This window comes from Haliotis rufescens, unplaced genomic scaffold (genome assembly GCF_023055435.1).
Source record: "Haliotis rufescens isolate VD_foot unplaced genomic scaffold, xgHalRufe1.0.p SCAF_7, whole genome shotgun sequence".
Classification (NCBI taxonomy): domain Eukaryota; kingdom Metazoa; phylum Mollusca; class Gastropoda; order Lepetellida; family Haliotidae; genus Haliotis; species Haliotis rufescens.
This window is the reverse complement of record NW_025964361.1, coordinates 26049184-26063261: the sequence shown is the minus strand read 5'-3', so window position 1 is coordinate 26063261 and position 14078 is coordinate 26049184. Positions and strand designations below refer to the sequence as shown.

The following is a 14078-nucleotide window of genomic DNA, read 5'->3' as shown; positions in this document are numbered from 1 at the left end:
GAATCACTAAAAGCTTTCCTTTCCCATTATGCTTGACACGCCGTTGTATAAATGAAATATGCACTCAATATAGAAGTCAATTTAGTACAGGGTGAGTGAGTGAGTTTTTAACAGCGCTTCGAGCAGTATTTCAGATGAGTCAACTCCAGCCAAGTCAACCCGTACGTGTTACTGTTGTCTCGAGAAAAGAGCTACCTTGCTGAATACATATACAGTTAACTACGGTTATAACGAACACGCTTATAACGAACTGACTGATATAACGAACTTACTTTTTGGTCCCGACTACTTGCTGTAGACATGCTGTATATGTACCTATAACGAACTACGGTTATAACGAACTAAAATTACTAGTCCCTTTGAGTTCGTTATAACCGTAGTTTACTGTACTTACATTTGAGTCTGATATGTCTGTGACAATTGTCTGATATCGCCATGACAAATCTAAAACATATTTATTCAAATACATGATTAATATCACACAAAGATTAAAACCATGCCTCAGGCCATACATTGCATCAGAAGGTCATTGATGATCCAAGTATATCTAACTTCACCTTCGTCAGGACAATGATGAACCAATGTTTTCTGGAAAGATGTTCTGTATGCATGGAGAAGCTTAGTAGACAAAAAGGAAATTCTATCAAAGAGGAAAAAGATATATTATCAAAAGCTTTATCGCAAAATACGAATATAAGAATAGGGAACACTCCTGTTCATTACAACGGTAAGTAGGGAAAAGATATTAATCTTATAAATGATCTGATAGACAAGAATGGGAATTTTCTAGATCTTTCAGACCTAAAACAGATATACGACGATATATCCCTAACATTCAAGTTACATCTGCTCTTAATACCATATTTCCTTGAAAACTTGGTAGAGAGGGGGGTGTAAAATGTTTGTGATATATTAAATACGGTACCGTGCAATTTTGATATCCCAAAAATACATTCAAAGATGGGAACATGACGGGAAAAGATTGGCAAATGATTAATCGTCGCTCCCACAGATATAACGTGTCCTCAAAACAAAAATGGTTCCAATACAGTCTTATATTATTATAAGATAATCATTTCTTTGCCATTTTTGTAAACGAGAAAAACAAATATTAATGCACATGTTCTTTGATTGTGAAATTGTAAAACATGTCTGGAACAGCCTTGCAAAACTGGAAAAGAACTAGAATTTTCAAATTGACATTTTTATTAGGATATCCAGAAAAAGAAAATGGGGTTTTTAAGCATATCATAACTGTAACAAAGCAAAACATATTCAAACCAAACATTTCCGTCTCCCTACCAAATTTCAAAAACATCAAAGAAGAAATAACGAACTGATATTACATCGACAGATATACATCATATTCACAATGGAAACACACATTTCCTAACATTTTGGTCACTCTGTTACCATGTATTCGAGTGAACCAACGAACTTACACAATTCCAACAAAGATGTCTTTCCAACAATCAGACAAACAGACAAACCAGCTCGGGTGTCAGATCATTCCCCCACCCAGAGATCCTTGCGGCCAGCCTTGTACCTTTGCCACAGGCCAGCGACATATGACGATTCATCACATCTTGCACAGTCCATTCACGATATTGCATATGTTTTTCATCTGTTTGATTTTTGACGAGTTTACACATTTACATACATACGTCATAGAATGGATAATTTTCATTGAGAAAATATCCTGAAACGTGAAAATCTATTTCCATTTGCATATATATAATATATTTGTATTGGTTGTACGGCTCCACGTTCTGTCATTAAAAGCCCTCCAGAGAGCAAGCCATACCCCCACAGTTGTGTCGCAGTTGTTGTAGTATATCTGTATAATTATGCATAATGATATGCATAACAACACAGAAGAATATGGAACTAAATCCGTTTCACCTGAAGCGTTAATTAGACGGGTTAAACTTTGCTTTGAACAATATTCCAATTGTAACTTATTAATATGAACGGAGATCCCAAAGTGGTACCCCATTTTGCGTTAACGAAATCCCGAAGCCCCATATCAATACTATTTAAAGAATGAGGGAGTGAGTTGGGGTTAACACCGTTTTGGACAGAGCTGTGAGAGGAAAGCCGCGATTTAAAAAAACACATCATTGAACCTCATGAACAAAAACTATAGACGCATGCAATAGAAACCTAGTATATGCGCCCTTGTTTTTAAAAAGAATGATCAATGTTCATTTTTTTCTAAACAATGTCCAACCATGATCATACATCCTCATGTGGCGCGGCCATCCTGTAAGTAGGTCGAGGGAAATGGCCAACTGCCGTAATGTGTTACATGCTGCAGGCGATGAAATAAGAGTACACATGTCGATGTTATCCAACATAACCAATGGAAGGTCGTGTTGCAATCCAGCTGAGTCAACAATTTTTCAACTACGTTTGTTGAATTAATAAAGATTGGGCAAGTCCATTCAAAAACCGATGGGGATACAGTCATTGTAATTATGCGATTGTTTCCATCATAAACATTTAAACACTATGATCGGTTTCAGAAAAAGACATTTCACCTTTGAATTAGTAACAAGAAAAGAATGTAGCAAGAAAATTGTGTTAAAAATTTGCTAATTCGACTAATGCTTTCTTACTTGATGTTTCACCTCTTCCCTTCTTCGGAAAATGGTTTAGTTTCAGTTTGGGCTCAAATATTACTGTTGGCTATAAAATAAGATCTTTGTGGGGGAAGCATCACTCTGTTCCTTGCACGAGTCGCTATGGGAGTTGTTCAGCTTTTCCTCGTCGCATTGGTGGTAAGTTCATGACTTGTTCTCATTTTTAAAATGAGTATTGTAATTAAGTCCCAAATGCTATTCAACTGTACATTTTTGATATCACAATGGGGAATTATTCTTTGGGTGGAGTACAACATGTTAAAATTGCATCAGGGTAAGAGGCGACTAACGGGCTCGGGTGGTCAGGCTTGCTGACTTGGTTGATGCATGTCATCGGCGCGGATCCCAATTGGCTGGATCGATGCTCATGATGTCAATCACTGGGTTGGCTGGTCAAGACTCGATTCTTTTTTTACATAACGCCAACATATAGCTCGAATATTGCTGAATGAGGCGTTAAACCCAACTCACTCACTCACTCACTCACTCACTTAAATGAACAATATCTACAAGCAAAATATGGGCACGTTTCATATGCTTCCAAAAATCTACAAACAGGCTATTCATAGACAGGACATTTAGTCTAGAAGTAGGCATCCCATCGGCACCAATTGTGCTCCCGTCCATGCTAATCTGTTTCTGTTTCGGTACGCATGAGAATTTCTGCTCGCATTGGCAAAATCCAAACAAGGGAATTTGTCATGACTAAAATGTTATAGTTAAGATACAGCGATGATATGATAGCGTTCAACAATGATCAAATAGCCAAGTCACTTTCACACTTGTACCCACCTGAGCTAGCAATAGAAAGGGACAAGTAAAACCGCCTCATCATTGTTAGATCTGGGGGTACGGGTGGCCCAGTCATCTAAGTTACGCCCATTGGGCAGCCACACACAGATGATTTGTGGTTCAAATCCGGGTATGCACTGATTATGTTTCTAGTTTTGTCAGCACCACACCCGTGCTTGTAAGTTTCACCAAAGTCGTAACCGTCTGAGACGTGCTTCACTTCGGGCTTTCCTCTCACATTAAGCCGTGATATAAATGGATAACCTCGGCGTTAAACCAAAATCACCCATTCATCATATTTAGATTAATGTATAAAGATTCCCAGTGACAAAATACTATATATAATACAGGTGTATGGCTTTAACTTTCCAATATTCAAGTGTCCCTTCATGTCAAGCAATGGAGCAGCAGCATTTAATTTTGAACATTTAATTGACTTGTCTTTGTATGTGTTTGTGACGGGTGCCATCGGTGTGCAGGATAGGGTGTTCGTGAACATCCGGGATTATCACTATTTTAAAGTGATTCATAAACACATGCTTAGGATATAGTCGGAATCGTACAACGGACTCTGCTTCTAGCATTGAATTCTTATGATAATAACGGGGCGGTCGGGTAGTCCAGTGCTTAAAGCGTTTGCTCGTAACGCCGAAAACCCGGGTTCGAATCCCGACATGGGTACAATGTGTGAAGCCCATTTCTGATGTCCCCCGCCGTGACATTGCTGGAATATTGCTAAAAGATGCGTAAAACCAAACTCACAGTATTTAAGTTCTACCACGGCGTGTCAGCTTAATGTGGGAGGAAAGCCCGAAGTGATGCAGGTCTCAGACGTTTACCACTTCGGTGAAACCCACGAGCACGGGTATGGTGCTGACAAACCCAGAAAAATAAACCCAACGAACCGGGATTCGAACCCACAATCATAGGTTTCTGGCGTGCCCAAGGGACGCAACTCTGCACAGCGAATTGCGGCGCCTTAGACGACTGGGCCACCCGTGCCCCCATAATAACTATGAACAGGGCCTTGTCGCTTACATCTACATTATCAATGAGAAAGTAAATAAATATCCCCACCAACAACCGTTTCTTTTCATATTTGAGCATAAAAGTTGGTATGTGAAAATTGGTTGGTTTTACTATTGTTTTAGTTACTATTTATTGATGATTGTGTACTATTGACGGACATATTCATCTGTTGTGAAGCAGTGTCAATACAACATCAGTCCTGAAGTTGGGAACGTCTCAGGTATCATCAGGGGTTGTCGGGTAGCCTAGTGGTTAAAGCGTTCGCTCGTCTCGCCGAAGACCCGGGTTCGATTCCCGACATGGGTACAATGTGTGAAGCCCATTTCTGGTGTCCCCCGCCGTGATATTGCTGGAATATTGCTAAAAGCGGCGTAAAACCAAACTCACTCACTCACTCATGTATCATCCTGCTTTTCCGATCGTTATTAGAGCTTCATATACTAGTATTTCCTTTTGTGAATTTGACATTTTTACTTGTATTTGTATTTTTTGTTTCTACAGGCGTTGGCAGGAGCAGGTAAGTTTACTTTTTGTCATTTGAGATGTTCATACGCTGTGTTGGGGCGGATGGGTAGTCCCGTGGTTAAAATGTTGTCACGTCAGTGTTCGATTCCCTACTTGGAAAAAAGCTCTGAAATAGTGTTAAACGCAGCGTAGGTAATTAATAACCGTATTCACTCCCTTTTTATATATTATTTAACCTGAATCAAATAAATTCGTGCCCGATATGATTAGCAAGGATTCAGCCTAGCCGGGATCGATCACACAAACACGCATTGTCATTGTAGCCAACCGTTAAACGTTTTAGCCTGCTCTAACTGCAGGTTTTAGGGTACTTATGGGATCCTGTACGCTTGATCAAACATAATATATATATATATAATAAAATATTCAAAGTTTGATGGTCACTATTTCAAAGAATAATGTTTGTGTCGCTTTGTCTTACATTACTTATCACGGTACAGTAAACATGATACAGTTAGGTAATAAACCTTCTGCGCTTTGAAATTTGATGTAGTTTAACTTCAGATTAGATACTTCTTATTTTGATTTGAAACCGAGCGCTTCAGCTGAACGTAATCAACCGTTACTTTTGACGGTCGATGGCTGCCACAATAGATGTTTACGGAGACTGTGCTATTGACAGAGGACGACCCCATTCTGTAATTATGTTTACCATAGCGTGATGATTTACTGGTGAAAATGAACTTGCCGACAACGGAATCACCCTGAATTATGACTGAATACCGTCGTGTTTAGCTGCAGACGGCAATATTTGTTTGTTTGTTTGTTGTTTTACGCCGTCACCCAGCACAATTCCGGCTATATGACGGCAGTCTAAAAAATAATCGAGTCTGAACTAGACAATCCAGTGATTGACCTCATAAGCATTCATACACCCAATTGGGATACGTTGACATGCATCAACCAAGTCAGTGAGGCTGACCACCCGATCCCGTTAGTCGCCTCTTACGGCAACCATGGGTTGCTGAAGACCTATTCTAACCCGGATCTTCACAGGTCACGGACCGTATTGTACGGCGGAACGGGAGACTGGTCATGTTCGTGACTGATGATTGCATGACCCTGATACAGTAGCGAGAGGGCGTTTAACAAAACCAGTAAATGCACTCTCGTGTCACTGGATCGTCTTGGACATCGATCACTTGATTGTCTGGTTTGTTTACAGGCCGTCGCATAGCAAGAGGGCAGCTGTGCGGCGTCAGACAACAAATACTTAGTTTTCTTATGCAAATTATGTGACATGCGTACCCTTTTCGTGAAGACCTGGTGTCCACTACATAATTTTCACCGCTATTTTGCCTTTTACGCCCAATGGAATCTATTTTGGCGGACAATCGAGACTGCTTGTTCTCTGTCTTATCATCAATATAGAGGAAAAAACATTTGAATTACTAAATCAAATACCCTTTACAATTCCTAAATTGGTTTTACTTCCCTCCGTTCAATATTCAACAACATGCGACCTAGCTGTTTCCTCCATAGTGAACGGGTAGTCAGATCAAGACAGCTGTTGCTTTAAATTACACCTAACACCAGTATCCATTTATCACAACTAGATATAAGATTGATTTTCTTTGTTTTGGAAGTATTAAAAATACCCTCTGCATATATTCAAGATACTACTGAAGTTGTTTCAATGGTTGTTATTTTATATAATGTGTTAATATTCTGATTTTATTATTCAACAGAATGATAAGAATAACTCGGAATAACTATTTCTAGGTCATTGGTCATAATACGTGTATGGTAATTAGTAATACTATACCTAATACTATAACTACAGAGTTACATATATTCCATTTAGTTTGTAAATAAAATAATATTTACTTTAATAAAGTAGCCACTGCACAATAGGGACGAAGAGACCTTGTAGAGAGAGGAGATTTAAATGTGATTGTGTTTTCTTCTATTGAGACCGGTTGTATTGCTAGTAGCATCTCCCCATGACGTACCAGCAAACGAGGAAGAGAAAAAGGGAGAGCCGCAAATGGTTTCGATTTGGGAAAATTTTGTGTCACGTGGACATGTATATACTTCAATGGTAAGATATGTTACTTCTTAATTGCATTTATCTGTGGTTAATGCATCTTGAGGAGTCAGAAACATTCCCTCATACATACTTTTTATTGTTTCGGGTGAGTGTTATTCAGACATTTGTGGCTAAACATGGAAATATATTTACTTCTGAAAGTACTTTTTTAATTGCCTTTGTCTGTCTTATCTGCAATCATTCTGTGGATACAAAGATGTTCTTATTAGCTAGTGTTAGCATTGTTCGTTAATGTATATTGTGACAACTTTGAAGTCATACAAATAAGCATAAATGTAATTGAACATTGAGAAGTGCTAGCAAAGAAATACCTTTACTGCTGATTGCAACCACATTAACACCTTATTATTGAAAACGTTTCCTGCTGAACAAATTCTTCTTTTCAGATCGCTTTTCTATTGGAACTGATGACTCAAAGATGTCCATTTCGAGCATCTCAACCATGTCTCATACCTGCATCTGCTTATTGAAATTTATTATTATTATTATTATTATTATTATTATTATTATTATTATTATTATTTTGAACTAAACTACCTCTTTGACGTACGTCCTAACTTTGCAAAGAGACTATGAACTCAAATACATAATGGAGTATGGCAAACATGCTTCCACAATAATATTGGATGATAATGATCCTAACGCTACGGCTAGCAAACCCTATGGGAAAGTATATACCTTAGTCTACTGACTGATGCTGTTCTTTTAACCATCAGCAAGACCAACGTCGTCGAGCTACAAGGACACGCAATCGGTTAAGTCACACATTGTGTTGAATTAGCCACACGATCCTAATGTGTTGGATTTATGGAAAATGTGGGTCAGAGGGTAACCGCACTGTCATGACATCTTCACAGAGTGTGAAATGAAGTTTTTCTCTAGAAAAAGTTATACAATTCTGTAAAGAATTAATTTTGCAAAAGCATCACCGTAGGAAGTCAAGAGATGAGCAATGTCAACAAACAACAAGTAATCAAACTTTGTGAGGATTTCTGAAGATGGTGTGATAGCGTGAGGTGAGATGAAATGGGGTCGCGTCCAAGATTATTGCACTTACATAGCGACGTGCATACGTGTGTGTGTGTCTGCTTATACTAGTCAGGACTGATGCCGATTTAAAGTGCTAGCCCACTGAGATACCATGCCGCAGTTTAACATGAATACCCCACTCAGACACAGTATACTGACTCCGAGCCGACCATTCCTTGTTTTAGCCCCTTAATGCCAATAGCCAGACAGGGAAACAACAAGTACCATCTTTTAACGGCTTTTGGTATGGATCGAACCCCGGACCTTCCGTTCTGCGGGTGGACGCTATACCACCAGACTACGGGGGTGATCTGGTGTGACAGCATGCTCACACTTATCATTTAGAGACCAAGCGATAACCCCCCAACAAGGTGTGCACGAGATGGTTTCACAGCATCCCAAGAATAAGCACTCACTGGTTGTGATGACAATGCAGAAGCATTGATGGAAGGATTGTGAAGACCTTATCGAGATGGTAAAATCAGAGATGCATTTTGTTTTGTAAGACATTTTGAAAGCATTTTTAAACCATTTTCTTTGTAAGAGGGTGTCACAGAAGAAACTTCCGATTGTAAGGACGAAGACACCAAAGCGGACCCCCCTTCCTTTGCTGGCGCTAATGATGCCCTGCAAACACTGAAAGACTTTTTTAGCAGCAAGAGAGCGACAGATCTCCAGTGGTTTAATTTGCTGGCGGCTCTGAATACGACAGTAGGACGGATGCAAACAGCCAAACAGCGAAAAACGAAAACAGCCAAACGAGGACAAACTATAATCACAGACTTCGTTGTACTACGTACGTAAATTGAATGCTTGAAAAGGTTATGATTGCCATCAAAATAAATTTATTAAACCTTTGAAACTTGACTTGGTTTGTTTGTTTTTAACCCTCAATTTTGCATAGTAATCCAAAAATGACGGACATATTTTTGTGAGCCGTTAGCCAATTTCAACAGTGCCTTAGGATTCATCATCACCAGGTAATACTGTGGCGTTAACCCCAGCTGTCTCATTCATTCTTTCCCTTAGAGGCGCACAGGTGGCCAAGTCGTTTTAGTTGGTGCAGTTCGCTGCACAGAGTTGCGGTCCATAGTCGGACCAGAATCCGATGTTTATTGGTTCGAAACCATGGTTCGCCTTGATTGTGAATCTTGGTCTCTTAGCACCTTACTCTTACTCATGGGTTTCTAAGACCTGCATAGCTTTGCTCTCAATTAAGACGACTCTGATATAACTGAAATACTGTTCGCATCGGCGTTAAACCACATTCATCCCGCTCTCTATTTGCAGAGAACGTTATAAGGAAGGACGCCAGTCACCTCACGGCGGACGAAATCCAGGCTCTCCATGGTGCTCTCCATGCCGTCGTTAATGCATCAGGGCCATTTGGCTTCAGGGAAATATCAGCGTACCATGCCTCGCCCCCATCGTGTGACCACAACGGACGGAAGATAGCCTGTTGTGTCCACGGTATGCCCACCTTCCCCTTCTGGCACAGGGCTTACGTTGTCCAGGCGGAGCGAGCACTTCTAGCCCAACGGAAGACTGTGGGGATGCCTTACTGGGATTGGACGGAGACGCTCACTCAACTTCCAGCTCTTGTGACTGAACCCATCTTCATTGACAGTCTTGGTGGAAAGGTAAATACACAGGTCGTCTATTCTATACGAAAGAGGGGGCGGTGGGGTAGCCTAGTGGTTAAAGCGTTCGCTTATCACGCCGAAGACCCGGGTTCGATTCCCGACATGGGTACAATGTGTGAAGCCAATTTCTGGTTTTCCCCGCCGTGATATTGCTAGAATATTGCTAAAAGCGGCGTAAAACCATACTCACTATACAAAAGAAACGAACTAGTCTGTAGAAAGATCTTTAGGTGTATACCATTCGGTGTATAAAAAAATCACAAACTGAAGATGAATATGTTCTCTATGTATTTGTTAATGTGTTAATGCAGCTATATATATTATCAATATATCCATGATGTACAGGGCCGCACTTTCAAAGGTTTAATGTCATCCTTATCACGTGAACTGATAAAGAACAGCATTGACCGTATTTTAAGGAATCATTGTACTATTAATTTAATTGTGTATGTGAACCGGAGGCGCTGTACGCAATATAACATTCTGTCGTAAGACTATCCCAGTAACCATACATATTAGAAACCCGTGAATATCAGGACTAGAATAGTTCTTCAACAACTCATGCTTGTCGTTAAAAGGCGACTGAAGTGACCGGGTTGTCAAGCTGCATGTCGTCATATCCCATTTGAGTAGCTGAGTGCGCCGTTAAACTTTATTGACGCTGATTGTATTTTGATATTAAAGTGCCGAAGTCCGCTGTTCAGAACTGCATCACGTATCCGTGCCTGGATCCGCTTGTAGCGGTTCCAATTTGCATCGATTATGAACCTTGGACACTCGACATCTTGGACACTCGTTTCCTGTACGTTTCACTAAATTCGTAAACGTCCATGAGATGCGTCTTTAAGGATTCTCCGTTGTCATATGATTGAAATATTATGCAAAGCGACGTTAAAACCCGCCTTTTAGATCACCGTTTTCTACCTATCTCCTTTTATAAACCAACAATATCGTATGAAATTAATATGTCTCTCATACCAACAGACTCAACCCAATTACTGGCACCGAGGCGAAATAGCGTTTGCCAACAAGGCGACTGCGAGAGCTGTAGATGATCGCCTTTTCGAGAAGGTGGAGACCGGCCACTACACAAAACTTATGGAGTCTGTCCTAGATGCTCTGGAACAGGACGAATTCTGTAAATTCGAAATCCAGTTTGAGCTTGCTCATAATGCTATCCACTACTTGGTGGGCGGGAAATATGAGTATGTTTGATTTAATTCTCTCTTCTCTTGACAGATGTATCAATTTTCATTTTGGAGCAGGTTCAAGATCAATATTTGTTTCAACTCACCTGACTAATGGTTTGGTAATATCATATTTTCATAAAATGTGTTTATCGTCATTGTATTTCGGTGGCAACAGTCAAAACCTGCGCGTTCGGTTCCAAATTCAATTTAGCGCGGTTAGTTTGTTTATATCCTTATTGTATTTCGGTGGCTACAGTCAAAACCTGGTGTCAATTTACAGATACTCAATGTCCAACCTGGACTACACCGCCTACGACCCTATCTTCTTCCTCCATCATTCCAACGTCGACCGTATCTTCGCAATATGGCAGCGTCTTCAGGAGCTAAGGGGAAAGAACCCCAACGCAATAGACTGTGCACATGAGCTGGCTCACCAGGAACTTGAACCTTTCAACAGAGCCACCAATCCAGTACCCATCACCAAGCAACATTCGAGACCCGTTGACCTCTTTGATTACCACCAGCTTGGATACAGGTGAGAATTCATTACTTTTCAATTTAGATAAGGGTTCAAGGTAAATATATTTAATATATATATTTAGGCTAAGAGTTTTAATTTAAAAAATGTAATTTTAAGAATTGTCTGATACACAACCTGTACCCTCTATTATTCATGAACCTTGTATTTGATATAAAATACCCAATACAAAATTATGATCGTGCCACCCACTTCAGTTAATGTCTGTATCCTTTTTTTTGTCAGTTACGATAGCTTAAACCTGAATGGAATGACACCAGAAGAGTTGAAAATAAAGCTAGATGAACGCCACTCCAAGGAAAGAGCATTTGCAAGCTTCAGACTCAAGGGTTTTGGAGGATCTGCAAACGTTGTTGTATATGCATGTCTCCCAGATAGTGATCCACGCAGTGATGATCACTGCGAGAAGGCAGGAGACTTCTTCGTTCTTGGAGGCTCAACCGAAATGCCCTGGATATTCTACAGACCTTACTTCTTTGATGTAACTAAGGCGGTACAACGGCTTGGCGTGGTGCTAAGTGGGCACTACTATGTGAAAACAGAACTCTTCAGTGTGAATGGCACATCTCTCTCCCCTGATATTCTACCTCAACCAACTGTTGCCTACCGACCTGGGAAAGGTCACATTGACCGTGAGTTGATGTAATCTTTTATGTCATGTGTGTCTTGAGCAAGAGTTTCTATTATTGTTTAATAACAACATACGTTTTACATATCGTTACAACTAGTATTATTCTTTTTCAATGCATCAAAACAGGATTATACATACACTGAAAAAAAGAAGAAATGCTCAAAAAATGCCCATCCATATCAGTATGGTCACAAGTCTGAGATATGTCATCATTCTGCTGTAAGAATCTACCCATTGAAAGGTGGCGCGGGTGGCCCAATCGCCTAAGGCGCCGCGATTCGCTATGCAGAGTTGCGTCCCTTGGGCACACCAGAAGCTATGATTGTGGTTTCTAATCCCGGTTCGCCCCGATTATGATTCTAGGTTTGTCAGCACCATACCCGTGCTCTTTGGTTTCACCGAAGTTGTAAACGTCTGAGACCTGCATCACTTCGGGCTTTCTTCACACAATAAGCTGACACGCCGCGATATAACTGGAATACTGTTAATAGCGGCGTTAAACCCATCTCACTCACTCACTCAGTATACAATGACAACAAAGGAATAGTCCTTTCTAACGAAACAAATTAGGCCTTTGGCAGAGGTAGGCACGATAGGTGAAGTTTCAACGAGTTCAAGCTCAGTCAGTTTTCATCTCTGCACTGGTACACAGCAGACATAGTTTACAATAAACATCGTTTTTAATTTCAACAAACGGTAAGAGGTCTATCGACTGACCGTATTTCCGGTCCATAACTTGATTGACTGTTTTATAACATGCCGCCGAGTACTGTTTGTAGGAGTCAGGCAATGATTACACACCTTTTTTATGCAAATAATGTGAGTGACGGGTGCTATCAGTGCACCTGGGCCCACTTGCACAATGCGATCTTAGCGCTAAGATGATCGTAACTCCCATACTTTAGCATAGGCTTACAATAGTCTTAGCGCTAAGGTCGCTTTGTGCAAGTGGGCCCAGGTGTCATCACTGACATTTGTCACTCAACCATATGTGATCACCTTTTCACAGATTGTTAAATTAAAGTACTGTATCTCATCTTATTGTTTACCTTGAACTTTGTTAATAATCGTTAAATTAAAACCTCAAATGACAAAATGTTATTTCAGTAAGACTACTGCCTTTATTGTGATGGACCTTTCAGACCCTTACAATCTCGTTTGACCTGTGAAGATCCGGGTTGGATTGGTCTTCAGCAACCCATGCCTATCATGAGACTATGTTTGGTTTAGAGGCGATCGGGTGGTCAAGCTCGCTGACTTCGTCGATGCATGTCATTGTATCCCAATTGCGTGGATCGATGCTCATGATATCAGTCACTGGATTGTCTTGTCCAAACTCGGTTATTTATATAACACCGTCATAATATTGCCGAGTGAGGCTTTAAACAACAAATAAACACTTACATCTTGGTCTTCATAATACATCATATACGTAAAGGAAATACCTAAAAACTAACTTTAAATACTACCCGAAACCATTAGTAGATAGATTTCTCTTGAAAAGAAAAGGAATTGCCTGCCGGAAAAACAACAATGTTGCAATGTGTTTTATTAGGCTCATGGTCTTAAATAAAACCAGGTCTGCTTTTATAGGTCATACAAAATCCAAGCCAGTCAGTCACACACGCGCACGCGCACGCACGCACGCACGCACGCACACTTTCAAATGGGTGGTCCCAGAAGTTGAATGAGTGATTTATGAAGTAATAGAATATTTGTTTAACATTAGAACAAGGTAATCATAAAAATAGTAAATAGTTTAATGACATTATAACGTCTACATATAAAGATGTCAAACAGTATTCTAAATGCCAAGATTAAACAGAAGTCACTTGCTTTTGACGAAAGTTATTTTACTATAAATTTGAGTATTATAAAAACATGCAAAATGGGAAACGTCTTGGTCCTTCTTGTTGAACACCCTTTTTCTGAATGGACATAACTTAATTTCATCTATTCATTAAATAAAACCAGAAGTAATATGCCTTTTGTAATCAATTTGGGACCAA

The 14078-nt window shown here is 40.0% G+C and overlaps 1 protein-coding gene across 1 annotated transcript in view; it reads left to right on the top strand.

The window, feature by feature from the left end:
- The first annotated feature begins 2690 nt into the window (after positions 1-2690).
- LOC124137496 (hemocyanin 1) overlaps positions 2691-14078 on the top strand; it is a 33384-nt gene continuing 21996 nt past the window's right edge. The window contains exons 1-6 of the mRNA XM_046503827.2: positions 2691-2780; positions 4965-4980; positions 9358-9707; positions 10695-10915; positions 11181-11435; positions 11664-12070. Coding sequence (XP_046359783.2) covers positions 2745-2780; positions 4965-4980; positions 9358-9707; positions 10695-10915; positions 11181-11435; positions 11664-12070 — 1285 coding nt within the window. The 5' untranslated portion in view covers positions 2691-2744. The remainder of the gene's footprint in view (positions 2781-4964; positions 4981-9357; positions 9708-10694; positions 10916-11180; positions 11436-11663; positions 12071-14078) is intronic.